This window comes from Nicotiana sylvestris, chromosome 7 (genome assembly GCF_000393655.2).
Source record: "Nicotiana sylvestris chromosome 7, ASM39365v2, whole genome shotgun sequence".
Classification (NCBI taxonomy): Eukaryota; Viridiplantae; Streptophyta; class Magnoliopsida; order Solanales; family Solanaceae; genus Nicotiana; species Nicotiana sylvestris.
Window position 1 is genome coordinate 28,067,667 of NC_091063.1, and position 13,056 is coordinate 28,080,722.

General features: G+C 39.4%; 1 protein-coding gene across 2 annotated transcripts; it reads left to right on the forward strand.

Annotated features, from left to right (window-relative positions):
- Nucleotides 1-1,340: 1,340 nt before the first annotated feature.
- On the forward strand, nt 1,341-6,449 carry LOC104217217 (glutamate receptor 3.7). 2 transcript variants are annotated; one of them, XM_009767404.2, is made up of 6 exons: nt 1,341-2,052; nt 3,032-4,380; nt 4,547-4,824; nt 4,937-4,968; nt 5,095-5,501; nt 5,800-6,449. In XM_009767404.2, the coding sequence occupies exons 1-6, from the start codon at nt 1,797-1,799 to the stop codon at nt 6,202-6,204; spliced, it is 2,727 nt and encodes a 908-aa protein (XP_009765706.1). In that variant the 5' UTR covers nt 1,341-1,796; the 3' UTR covers nt 6,205-6,449. The 2 variants fall into 2 exon arrangements, with proteins under 2 accessions (XP_009765706.1, XP_009765707.1); XM_009767405.2 differs by having other exon boundaries at nt 1,871-2,052; nt 3,040-4,380.
- The last annotated feature ends 6,607 nt before the right edge of the window (nt 6,450-13,056 follow it).

The following is a 13,056-nucleotide window of genomic DNA, read 5'->3' on the forward strand; positions in this document are numbered from 1 at the left end:
CTGAGTTTTCCTGGTAAAGTTTTTAATGAGGCAGCAAGCAATGCATATTATAAATAACTATGTACATCCCAATATTTTTTTTGTAAGTTTTTAATAAGGCACATTATCTTACATGGACATCCAAAGGGGAGTGTTATGAATAGTTTGTACATTAGATACTACTTTGGATACTACATTGGATGCTCATGTTGTGAATAACTTAAAGATTAAATTTCATACTTTATGTCCATCATCTTTACTTTTTATGCCTATAAAATGCCATGTAATTGCAATAAAAAAAAGACATTAAAGTGAAAGAAGAAAACACTTCTCCCTTCTTTCTATCTCTTCTTATTTACATTTTACTGCATTACTTTTATTTTATTACAATACAATAATTATAACACGATATATAATAGTAATGAGGATGATGTTTAACATTCACATTTCTTGTGGGACAATCTACTTGAATTAAATTTGCTACGAAAAAAGGAAATAGTAAAAAATATAAACAACAACAACAAGCCTAGTATAATTTTATAAAGTGAAGTTTGGGGATGGTGGAATATACGCAAATCTTATCCCTACCTTACGAAGGTAGAGTGACTGTTTCTGATAGACTCCAGTTAAATAGTAAAAAATATGTTACTTATAAATTGGATAACTTTTTTCATAATACCCTTAGCATACATATTGCTCCTCTAATTTTAAATGCTTATTGTTAGATAAAAAATTACTTAATGAAGAATGTCAAAGGATAATGATAGTTTTCATACCTTGGCAAATTAAACAAAATCTATTTCCTTAATTTTTTTGCCTATAAAATTTTTAAACTAAAGATTGTGAATCAAGAATTAGCTTTAATACTTATTTATAACCATACGACTGTAGCATAGAGATAATTGAATTCAAACTTATTAAAAATTCTTATTATATCATAAATAATCATTTTAATTTGTATAAAAAATAAGTAAATCGACTTATTATACTGTAAGATGATTTGAAAGGATATTTTGTTATTTTAGGTGTTTTTACTCAACTACTACTAATACACTTGTTCTTACTTTACATCATATCTCGTGCAAATTAAATAAGTTTTCATCTGCATTGTCGGTTATTATTTAAAATGAAAATAAACATGATAATCCGTGTTATAGTAGTGATGCAGAATTTTGTGCAAGTTATTTTCTGTAGGAGTAGCTGCTATCATTAATTCGTCGAGACAACTTCCTCTTTGTTAGCAATTAGTGCATTTGAATTTGAAAAAGAAAGGTAGAAGAGAAAAATATCTAGAAAATTGCAACTGGAGGATTATCCTACATGTTTGTCAGTTTATACATTATTTTATGTCTTTTCTCTTCCAATAGTAAGGATTAGATTCTCTCTAATCTCCTCCTAAACTTCTTCCCTTGTGGAAAATGATTCATATTTTAAACAAGCTCTATACACTGTCAATCTCTTGTGGGACCTTTCTTTTGTCTCTCAAATTTGGCTGCAAACTCATTTTATACCATCACATTGTACCATCTCTATTTCCAATTTTCTTAAGGCTGCTTGACTAATTTCAAGAATTCATATCTATCATGTTTTTCTCAGTCTAGAAAAATGGGTCACTCTTGTTTCCCACATGAAAATTACTACTTAAAGTTAGGCAAATTCTAGGACCTTATATAAAATCCATAAGGGTCTGGTTTTTTAAAGTCAAGTTTGGTTTTCTTGATTTGACAGACTTGAAATAAGTTACTCCCTAAAAGGGGGCTTTATCACTTAAATATATGGTTTCTTGAGTCCTCTTCCGAGTTGCTGAAGTGGTGGGAATGAAGTTTCTTGGGGCAGTGGCACTATTTGTTTTCATTTTGGTACTGCAAAATAGACATGGGAACTGTCAAAGGCCTAATGTTGTGAATGTGGGTGCAGTTTTTAGTTTTGATTCAGTGATTGGTAGGGCAGCAAAGACTGCTATGGAGTTAGCAGTATCTGATATCAATGGGGATCCCAGTATTCTAAATGGGATTAAGCTTAATTTGGTTATGGCTGATTCTGATTGCAGTGTCTTTAAGGGGTCCATTGAAGGTACATGTTACTGCCATTTTTACCTCTTTCTCTTGGTTAATTGTAGTTTTGTCATGTTGTTAATGGGAAATTCTTGTGGTAATCATTTCAGAATTTATCTTTACCTATTTGGAATTTGGAAGTCTATGGTGGACCTTTGAGATGTTTCAGTAGTCATATTTGATTAGCTATTTTCAATGATGGGTTACTAGTTTAAAGCCAATGAGTATCAATAGTCGTTGTCGAGTTTATATGGATCCCAACTTGTTTGGGACTGAGACTTAGTTGTTGTTTTTTTTTGTTTTGAGTTGTTGATTTGTGTAATTTATGGAAGCAGGAGATTCTTAGTTGGTCTACGAAGGAGGTGAAAACCAATTTTAGCTTAAGTTCTAGTTTCTGGAATTCATTGTCTTTCCCTTTTTTCATTTGTTCTTTTCAAAATGAATTGGGTTTGTGGAACGATATGCTTTGTGAATTCATCTTCCTCTAATTCTTCATCTGTCAGCAATATTTCCAGTTTCTTTTTCTCTTAGTACCAGTTTTGCATGTTTGTTCACTACTTAGGCTTGTCGCATTTCCATCCTAATTATTGTCTAAAGAGCATAGTATTGTTAACTTTTTATCTTCTTATTACTAAATTCTTTCTAGGAGAGTTATAGCAATAAAGTGTTATTCCTTTACTGAGAGAGCTAATTTCTTCAAAGTCACACCGTAAAATCCATTTATTATCTTTCTTTCATTCCAGGTAAAAAAATGATTTCATCTTTTATATATTAATCTCTATCTAGATTAATGAACGTATGTATTTAATTGACCTCAAAAACTGATGGCAGATTTTCTAAGTTAAAGATATCATAAGCATCTGCAGTGTATATTTAAGCAACTACGAGAAAGAAAAAGGATTGCTTTGTATACATTATCTTGAGGCACATAGATCACGTCCTAATTCATGTTCAAGAATCTTTCCAGCATAATTTATGATTCCAATTCATTTTGTCAGCTTTACAGGTAATTGAGAAGCAAGTGGTGGCATTGATTGGTCCACAATCTTCTGCAATAGCTCATATGATTTCTTTCATTGCTAATGGTCTTCAAGTTCCTCTTATATCATATGCTGCCACTGATCCAACACTGTCTTCCCTCCAGTTCCCTTTTTTCCTTCGGACCACACAGAGCGATTGGTACCAAATGGCAGCTGTTGCCGACATTGTCAGCTTTTACGAATGGAAAGAAGTCATTGCCATATTTCTGGATGACGACTATGGGAGAAATGGAATAGCTGCTTTAACTGATGCACTTGCTAAGAAAATGTCAAAGATCTCTTATAAGCTACCATTACCTATCAATTATAATCTCAGTGATATGATTTATGTGCTAAATCAATCGAAATCGTTAGGGCCTCGTGTTTTTGTTGTGCATATCAATCCTGACTCCCAATTAAGATTCTTCGACGCTGTCGAGAAGCTGAAAATGACTGGGAGCGATTACGTGTGGCTTATGACAGATTGGTTTTCTACTACTTTAGATTCTTTCCCCCCAAAAAACGAATCTTATCTAAGCACTCTTGAAGGTGTAGTTGGCCTTCGTCCCTATATTCCACAAACTATCCAGAAAAGGGCATTTTTGTCTCGCTGGAGAAAATTGCAGCAGAATGAGTTGGTTCACTCAGGGTTGACCACATATGGTCTTTATGCTTATGATACTGTGTGGATCGTTGCACGTTCAATTGATAACCTACTTCAACAGGCCGGAGGCAACATAAGCTTTTCTCTCAGCAGTATGTTAAATGGTACAACAAGTGATAAACTACAGCTTGGGAAACTCAAAGTATTTGATAGTGGAGAACTTCTAATGAATATCTTATCACAAACAAACTTTACTGGCTTGACAGGAAAGATTCATTTCACTCCAGATAGAAATCTTATTGGTAGTGGTTATGAAATCATTAACATTGTGCAACAGGAAATTCACACAGTTGGTTACTGGTCTAATTTTTCTGGTCTCTCGATCTCACCTCCGAAAGCAGTCAAAAACAAAGAAACAGCAGTTACCAGGATAAATCAGAATCTCAAAATTGTAACTTGGCCTGGTGGAAAGAGCGAAAAGCCACGTGGTTGGGTTATTGCTAATGATGACAGACCCTTGAGAATTGGATTTCCTAGAAGAGCCAGTTTTACTGACTTTGTGACATTGAATAATGACAGCCACCAAGTACTAGGTTATTGCATAGATCTCTTTTATGCAGCACGAAAGCTTGTGCCTTATGATGTTCCTTTCAGATTTGAGCCATTTGGTACTGGTCTTGCCAATCCAAGTTATGATGAGCTTGTAACAATGGTTGCAGATGATGTGAGTATATCATATATGCTAATCTCGCCGTTCAAATGCCATCTAAAGATTTGTCTCTTGTTTCTTACTAATTTTTCCCTTCCATACAAAAAATTGTGCAGCCATTCACTTATAGCTTACTGATGCAAATGACAAGAAGTGTAACTCATTCTTTTGAAGATTGTAGGTTTTTGATGCAGTTGTTGGAGACATTGCTATTGTCACAAATAGGACAAGGATAGTCGATTTTACCCAGCCTTATGTGTCCACAGGCCTTGTCATAGTAGCTCCCATTGATAATTCAGAATCAAGTGCTTGGGTATTCCTCAAACCTTTTACACCGGAAATGTGGGGTGTTACAGCTCTTTCATTTCTTATAATAGCGGTGGTCATATGGATACTCGAGCATCGCGTTAATGATGATTTTCGTGGTCCTCCTAAGAGACAGATAATTACAATGTTCCTGTGAGTTCCTATGTTATCCTTCTATATTTACTTGTATACTGGTATACTAATAAGACTGTTTGCACACCCTTTCCAACATATCTCGTATTAACTCTTTACAAATATAATGCAGGTTCAGCTTCTCGACACTTTTCAAAACAAACCGTAAGCATCATTTGGTTTTCCAATTCTACTTTTTATGGTATCTTAGTATATGTAATGGAATCAAGTCTTGTCTTATTATCAACCATCCTTCTAGCAGGCAAGTAACTTTAATTTGTAAATTTCCAGAAGAAAATACCGTAAGCACTCTTGGTCGAATGGTAATGGTGGTTTGGTTATTCTTACTCCTGGTGATCACGTCAAGCTATACGGCAAGTTTGACATCCATTCTAACAGTGCAGCAACTTTCATCACCCATCACAGGAATTGAAAGTTTGATAACAAGCAGCTCGTTTATTGGATATCAAGTTGGGTCATTTGCTTATAGCTATTTGAGAGACAATCTCAACATATCTCCGTCAAGACTAATATCTCTACGCTCCCCAGAAGAATTTGAAAGTGCTCTACGACGTGGCTCAGGAAATGGAGGAGTGATGGCTATTGTAGATGAACTTCCATATGTAGAGTTATTCCTTCAAAATCGTACTGATTTTGGGATCATTGGTCGACCATTTACTAAGAGCGGATGGGGTTTTGTAAGTGGTCTATTCATATGCACTATTTATTTTAGTTAAACTTTCTGCTGATTTACATACCTCCTATTGACAACCTTGGACTTCGTCATGACTATTCCACTAGTAGCAGAAGAGCCGAAAAAGTTTTTCAATTTAGAGATCCTAAGCTTCAAATGGACTCGGGATATTGATTAACATCTAACAAGAAAATTTGGCAAAATGACTTCAATTTTTCGATGAAAACATGAATCGCTTCTAATTGCATGGTTACGGTCAATTACTTTCAACTGAATGTTTCTTTGCTATGTGTGAAATGCAGGCTTTCCAGAAGGATTCTCCTCTAGCTACAGACATGTCAACAGCAATCCTGAAACTGGCCGAGAATGGGAAACTTCAAGAGATCCACAAGAAATGGTTTTGCCAGTTAGGTTGTCCAGCAGATAGGAGAAAAGATTCAGAACCTAACCAACTCCACTTGAGCAGCTTTTGGGCACTCTATCTTTTATCTGGTGCTGTCACTCTTCTTGCTCTGGTAGTCTTTTTGTTCAGAACTATTCGCCAATATATACGATACAAAAGGAAGCAGGCCGACCCTTCTTCTCCCTCAAACACCAGATGTTCACAGGTGATCTACAGTTTCTTTGACTTCATTGATGAGAAGGAAGAAGCCATTAAAAGAATTTTTGCTCATGATACTTCTCAGCCTCAAACAAATGGAGCCTAATAATTTACACAAGTAGTAGTTCCTTATGGTATTGAATTCTCTCTGTGATTGAAGTTTAGTAGTATTGCTAGATAGTAATGCTAATATATTATTCACCAACTGTATATGTCTTGTACAAATGGCTATACCAAATCCAAGATAGAATGTAAAAGCTCTCCATCTTAGTTTCTTATATAGAATAGCCAACATAAAGACAAATATCTAATTATCTTGAATTGACTTGATTAAAGTTTGTTAAATATTTATCTATGTGTCAGATGAATTTTTTTTCAGTTGAACATAAATGTGTTAGAAATCTAAATAGGCATGTTTTAATACTGGCTTGATTTGCTGCTGTTAGTTCTTTCACAACTGACAATAACGAACAAAGAGGTTTGAACTTTGGACAGGAGGTCATTCTAATATATTATATTATCATAATACATTCTTCAAAAAGTTAGGTGACAAATGAATATCTAGCTCATAAGGTCAAGGGGATTCTCGAATATAATAAAATTATCTAAAGAAGAATATTAAAGTTGACTTAGACAAATTTGTAATCAGGTGCTAATACTTCGTTGTCACAATAATGGGGGAGAGAGAGAGTATAAAACTCAAATTGCTCTACTAATTTTCTTAGATATGAGGCCAAATACGACAATGATTAAGTTTGGGACCATATATCTGTGTTTTTGTCCCTAGCTTCTTGTAACAATGTTATATTCCTTTTTTCCTATTATTGGTAAACAAAATAATTGTATATTTTAAAGAACTTGATACATTTTGGTCAAGGGGGTCCATTTCTACCGGAGTTGGAAAAAAATAAGGACATTTTGCGACATCCGTTGTAGCAAATGGATTAACCTGTGAAGAAACCTAATAAAGATTTCTACATTGTAGGTCACTTATTTAAGACTATTTAACATAAATAAAATCACTTCTTGTTTATTTTAAAAGTAGCAGCTTTATTTACAAACGTAGCCGGTTTTAAAGTCCATACATTTAATTCCAGATTCATAAAATAAATAGGGATCCACTAATTGAGGGATCAATATTTATCCTTATTAACCTATTCACTTTTCTCTCCCCTCTATTTTCTCTTTTCTTACTACTTTGTTGCATATACCTAGGGGTGGCAAATGGGCGGGTTGGGTTGAATTTGGCCGGGTCAAGATGGGAGAAGTGCACGGTTAGCCATTAATAACACATGTATTTACTTTTAAGCCACCATTTAAAATGTCTTTAGTCTTTAGCCAATACTTTAATAAACTTTAATTGCCCGGACGAAAATACCCTTCTGCTCATGTGACGACCCAAAGGGGTCATCACCTGTTTTCTTATCCATTCTGTGCTTCCGAGACCTTGAAAACCTCATTTAGACTCACCTTGATTTGCATGCGCAGTCCGGGCGCGTAGCCGGAAAGCTTAAATATGAAATTTTGTGAAAAATGCTAAGTTTTGATGTTAAAATGAATAGGTTTGACTTTGGTCAATATTTTGGGCAAACGGACTCGGATCAGTGATTTGACGGTCCCGGAGGGTCCGTAGGAAAATATGGGATGTGGGCATATGTCCAGAATCGAATTTCGAGGTCCCAAGCCCGAGAAATGAATTTTTAAGTAAAATTGTTTTCTGAAAATGTTTAAGGAAATTGGAAATGAAATCTGATTAGAAAGCGATGGTATCGGGCCGGTATTTTGGTTCCGGTGCCCGGTACAGGTCTTATATATGTTTTAAGTTCTTCCTGTCAAATTTGGTTGAAATCGAACGTCGTTTGACGTGTTTCGGACTTAAATTTCTAAATTGGAAACTTGATGAAGTTTGAGAAAAAATTCTTGATTTTGAGGTTTGATTCATTGATTTTGAGGTTATTTAGGCGATTTGATCGCATGGATAAGTTCGTATGATGTTGTTGAGTTAGTGCCTGTGTTTGGTTAGGAGCCCCGAGGGCTCGGGAGTGTTTCAGAGGTGTTTCAGAATGATTTTTGGCTTTAGAAGTGTTGCAGATTTTCTGCTGTTGTGCCCAGGGATTTTGTTCTTCGCGTTTGCGTGGTCTCACTCGCGAACGCATAAGGCAAAGATCCCAGGTGCCCGGTTTCTTCTTCACGAACGCGGAGGTTGAGACGCTAACACGAAGCTTAGGGGGGAAACCCTTCGCGAACGCGTCCTTCCACTCGCGAACGCGTAGGGTTCAGGGGAGGGGCCACCAATTTGTTCTACGCGAACGCGGCTACTGGCCCGCGAACGCGAGGGCTCGAGGTGCTAAAGCATCGCGAACGCGAGCCCAGTGTCACGAACGCGAAGGTCTTCAGACCTGACTCATCGCGAACACATTGAGCTTATCGCGAACGCGAAGAAGGATTTTGCCCAGTTATTTTAAAGTCCCAAAACAGAACCCATTACGGGATTTCACCAAAATTTCACAAACTCTTTCTTCTCCAAAGTTCTAGGGCGACTTTTGAAGCCTCATTTCACCATAAACTCTTGGATTAGTAATCTTTAACTTATTTCCTTCCATTTTCATCAACATCTATTGAATTTCTAGGCCTAAAACATATAATTAAGGGTAGAAATTAGGGAATTAGGTAGAGTTAGGAATTTTTAATTAATTGTGATTTAGACCTCGTTTTGGGGTCGAATTCTGGAAATAATTATATATTCGGGCTCGTGGATGAATGAGTTATCGGATTTTGGTTCGAACCTAGTGTTTTGACCAAGCGGGCCCGGGGTCGATTTTTGGGATTTTGGGAAGAATACTTGGGAAGCTATAATTAGGCATTGGATTCGAATTGTTTAGCATTTATTGATGCTGTGAAGTCATTTGTGTATATATACAATCGATTTGGAGCCGAATTCGAGAGAAAAAGCGATAATTGAGGATTGAATTAGCCATGGAAGTTTGAGGTAAGTGTTCGGTCTAACCTCAACTTGAGGGATTAGGAGTTGAGTCCTAATTGCTACTTGCTTCTTGTTGAGTGCGACGTATAGGCATGATGACGAGTATCTATACGTTGCTGTCGAGCATGACCATGAGTCTTAAATTTGAGCGTTGTTGTGCTCTTAGATGGCACTTCGGATGCTTTAATTAATGATCTCCTATATTGAGTAAAGATTGATTTTATCCTCATAGATCTTAGTTATGATTTAGTATTGTCATTAATTAAGCTGAGTACAAAATGAGTTAGGATTTGGTTATAGCTAATTCTCCCTTGTCGGTATGACTGTTTCGATATTGTTGTTCCCTTACCGGGAAGTTATTATATTATTTTTGTTCCCTTGCCGGGATTTCTTGTAATTTTGTGATGACTTGTAAATGGGAGCAGGTGGTACGCCTACCACAAGATGTAATGAAATGGGAGCGGATGGTACGCCTACCACAAGATATGATGAAATGGGAGCGGGTGGTACGCCTACCACAAAATATTATGAAATGGGAGCTGGTGGTACGCCTACCACAAGATATTATGAAATGGGAGCGGGTGGTACGCCTACCACAAGATATGAGAAATGGGATCGGGTTGCACGCCTACAACAAGATGAAAACTGAAAGTGAAAGTTGTCTTTACTTCTCTTTATCTATGTTAGAAGTTATGTTGTTAGCTTCCTTGTTATTTCTTGTTATTTTGTTTTGTGAGCTACCCCCGAAGCATGTTTCCCTTCCCCAGCTTTAATTGCTTATTACTTGTTACTTTCCGCCATATGTTATATAACTGCACATGTTTATCTGGAGTCTGGTCCTAGCCTCGTCACTACCTCGCCGGGGTTAGGCCAGGCACTTACCAGCACATGGGGTCGGTTGTGCTGATACTACACTCTGCACTGTGTGCAGATCCCGGAGCAGCTTTCAGATAGTAGTTGGAGGGCTTCCTTCAGTCCACTTGGAGACCCAAGGTAGACCTATAAGAGTATGTAGGCCCTGGCGTCTCCCTCTATCTCTACTTCCTGTTTCATTTCCTTTGTTCAGAAACAGTGTATTGCATTTCTTCAGACCTTATATGTAGAAACTCTTAGATAGTCTGTGACACTGTGACACCAGGTTTTGGGGTATTTGAGGTTTTAAAAGTTGTAATAGACGTAGCCTTCAGACATTTCATGGTTATCTTCCGCTTAATTGTTTAAAGTTCTGCTGTTTTTATGTTATTGCTCGTAATTGTAAAAAGGAAGTAATTTGGTAAGGAATTAGATAGTTAAGGGTTAGCTTACCTAGCTCTCATTAGTAGGCGCCATCACGACTCCCGAGGGTGGAAAATCCGGGTCGTGACAAGTTAGCATCAGAGCTCTAGGTTACATGGGTCTCACAGTTCACAAACAAACTTCGTAGAGTCTGAGGGATCAGTACGGAGACGTCTGTATTTATCCTCCAGAGGCTACAGAGTTAGGAAATCTTCACATTTGTTCTTTCTTGTCGTGTGGTTCTATTTCCCAATACTGATTGAATTCCTACTCCGTTCTTTCTCAGATGGCGAGAGCACGTGCTTCCTCATTTACCGCTCAGTAGCCCGAGCCCCCAACAGCAGCTTCCACTAGGGGCAGAGGGCGAGGCTGAGGTCGTGCTAGAGGCCAAGGTAGGGGCAGAGTTCAGCCCCGAGCAGCAGCACTAGTGGCAGAGCCTCAAGTTGATTTTGAGGAGGAGGTTCCGGCCCCAGCAGTTCCGATGGGCCCAGCTCAGGTCCCGGAAGGGTTTATTGCTACCCCAGTTTTTCAGGATGCTGTGGTTCGATTAGTGGGCCTCATGGAGAGTGTCACCCGGGCAGGCTTTCTTCCTGTAGCACCAGCTGTCTAACAAGCTGGAGGAGGGGATCAGACTCCTGCTACACACACTCTGGAGCAAGTAGCTCCCCAGATTCAGACTCCCGCGGTTCAGCCAGTTGGAGCAGTTCAGCCGGGTGTCGCAGCTCAGACCAACGATGGAGCGGCGATGTCTGCCGATGCTTTGTGGAGGTTGGATAGGTTCACCAAGCTCTTTACTACTACTTTCAGCGGTGCTTCTTCTGAGGATCCCCAGGATTTCCTATATAGCTGCCACGAGGTTCTTAGGAACATGGCCATTGTTGATACCAATGGGGTCGATTTTGCTACATTTCGCTTGTCTGGATCCGCCAAGACTTGGTGGAGGGATTATTGCTTAGCTAGACTAGCCGGTTCGCCAGCCTTGACTTGAGAGCAATTTTCAGTGTTGTTTCTGGAGAAGTTTCTCCCTATTACTCAGAGAGAGGCCTATCGGAGGCAGTTTGAGCGCCTCCAGCAGGGTTCCATGACTGTTACCTAGTATTAGACCAAGTTCATTGACTTAGCTCGTCATGCTCTTGTCATACTTCCTACTGAGAGAGAGAGGGCGAGGAGGTTTATTAATGGTCTGATTCAGCCGATTCGTCTTCAGATGGCTAGGGAGATTGGGAGTGAAATCACCTTTCAGGAGGCGGCCAATGTGGCCCGCAGAGTTGAGATGGTTCTATCATAGGGAGGTGGTCATAGGTCGGATAAGAGGCCCCGTCATTCAGGCAGATTCAGTGGTACCTCGTCTAGAGGTAGAGATTCATATGGTAGAGGCCATCCTCCTAGGACCTTTCAGTCAGCTCTCCAGGCCTTACATGGTACTTTAGGTGGTCGTGGCTCTCAGACGCATTATTCTGATCAGTAGCCTTACAGTGCACCACTAGCTCCCATTAGTGCACCGCCGCTTCAGAGTTTCCGAGGTGGCCATTCAGGTCGACAGGGCCAGCAGTCCCAGCAGCCGAGGGCTTGTTACACTTGTGGTGATCCGGGTCACATTGCCGGGTTTTGCCCTCGAGCACCGGGTAGCTCTCAGCATCAGGGTTCTCGTGCTATGGTACAGGCACCAGGTGTTCCACAGCCCGCCCAGACAGTTAGAGGTGGGGGTAGAGGTGCTAGAGGTGGAGGTAGAGGTCCTAGAGGTGGACCTCAGGCTGCTAGAGGTGGAGGCCAGCCAGCAGCAGACCATCCCAGAGAGGTAGTTCAGGGTGGTAGGGTCCAGCCCCGATGTTACGCCCTTCCAGCTAGGCCCGAGGCTGAGGCTTCAGATGCAGTCATTATAGGTACCATTCTGGTTTGTGATAGAGATGTTTCAGTGCTATTTGATCCAGGGTCTACGTATTCGTATGTGTCATCTTATTTTGCACCGTACCTGGTCATGCCTAGTGATTCATTAAGTATTCCTGTTTATGTGTCTACACCGGTGGGTGATTCTATTGTGGTCAATCGAGTCCATCGTTCTTGTATTGTGGTGATTGGGGGTCTTGAGACTCGCATGGATTTGTTGCTTCTAGACATGGTCGATTTTGATGTTATATTGGGGATGGACTGGTTATCACCTTACCACGCTATCTTGGACTGTCATGCTAAGACTATGACCTTAGCTTTACCGGATTTGTCTCGTTTAGAGTGGAGAGGGACTCTTGGTCATTCTACCCGCAGTGTTATTTCGTATGTGAAAGCTCGGCGTATGGTCGAGAAGGGGTGTTTGGCCTATTTGGCTTACGTTCGTGATTCCAGTGCTGAGGTTCCCTCTATTGATTTTGTGCCCGTAGTTCGTGAGTTTCCTAAGGTTTTCCTTTCAGACCTGCCGGGGATGCCACCCGATAGGGATATTGATTTCTGCATCAATTTAGCTCCGGGCACTCAGCCCATTTCCATTCCGCCATATCACATGGCCCCGCCAGAGTTGAAAGAGTTGAAAGAGCAGTTACAAGACTTGCTTGAGAAGGGTTTCATTAGGCCCAACATTTTGCCTTGGGGTGCGTTGGTGCTATTCGTTAAGAAAAAAGATGGTTCGATGAGAACGTGCATTGATTACCGGCAGTTGAACAAGGTTACAATCAAGAATAAGTATCCACTACCGAGGATTGATGATTT

Coding starts and splice junctions, on each gene's coding strand:
- LOC104217217 (XM_009767404.2), top strand. CDS start 1,797: ATGAAGTTTCTTGGGGCAGTGGCACTATTTGTTTTCATTTTGGTACTG. Junction 4,381..4,546: donor TAACAATGGTTGCAGATGAT/GTGAGTATATCA, acceptor TGAAGATTGTAG/GTTTTTGATGCAGTTGTTGG. Junction 4,969..5,094: donor GACACTTTTCAAAACAAACC/GTAAGCATCATT, acceptor GTAAATTTCCAG/AAGAAAATACCGTAAGCACT.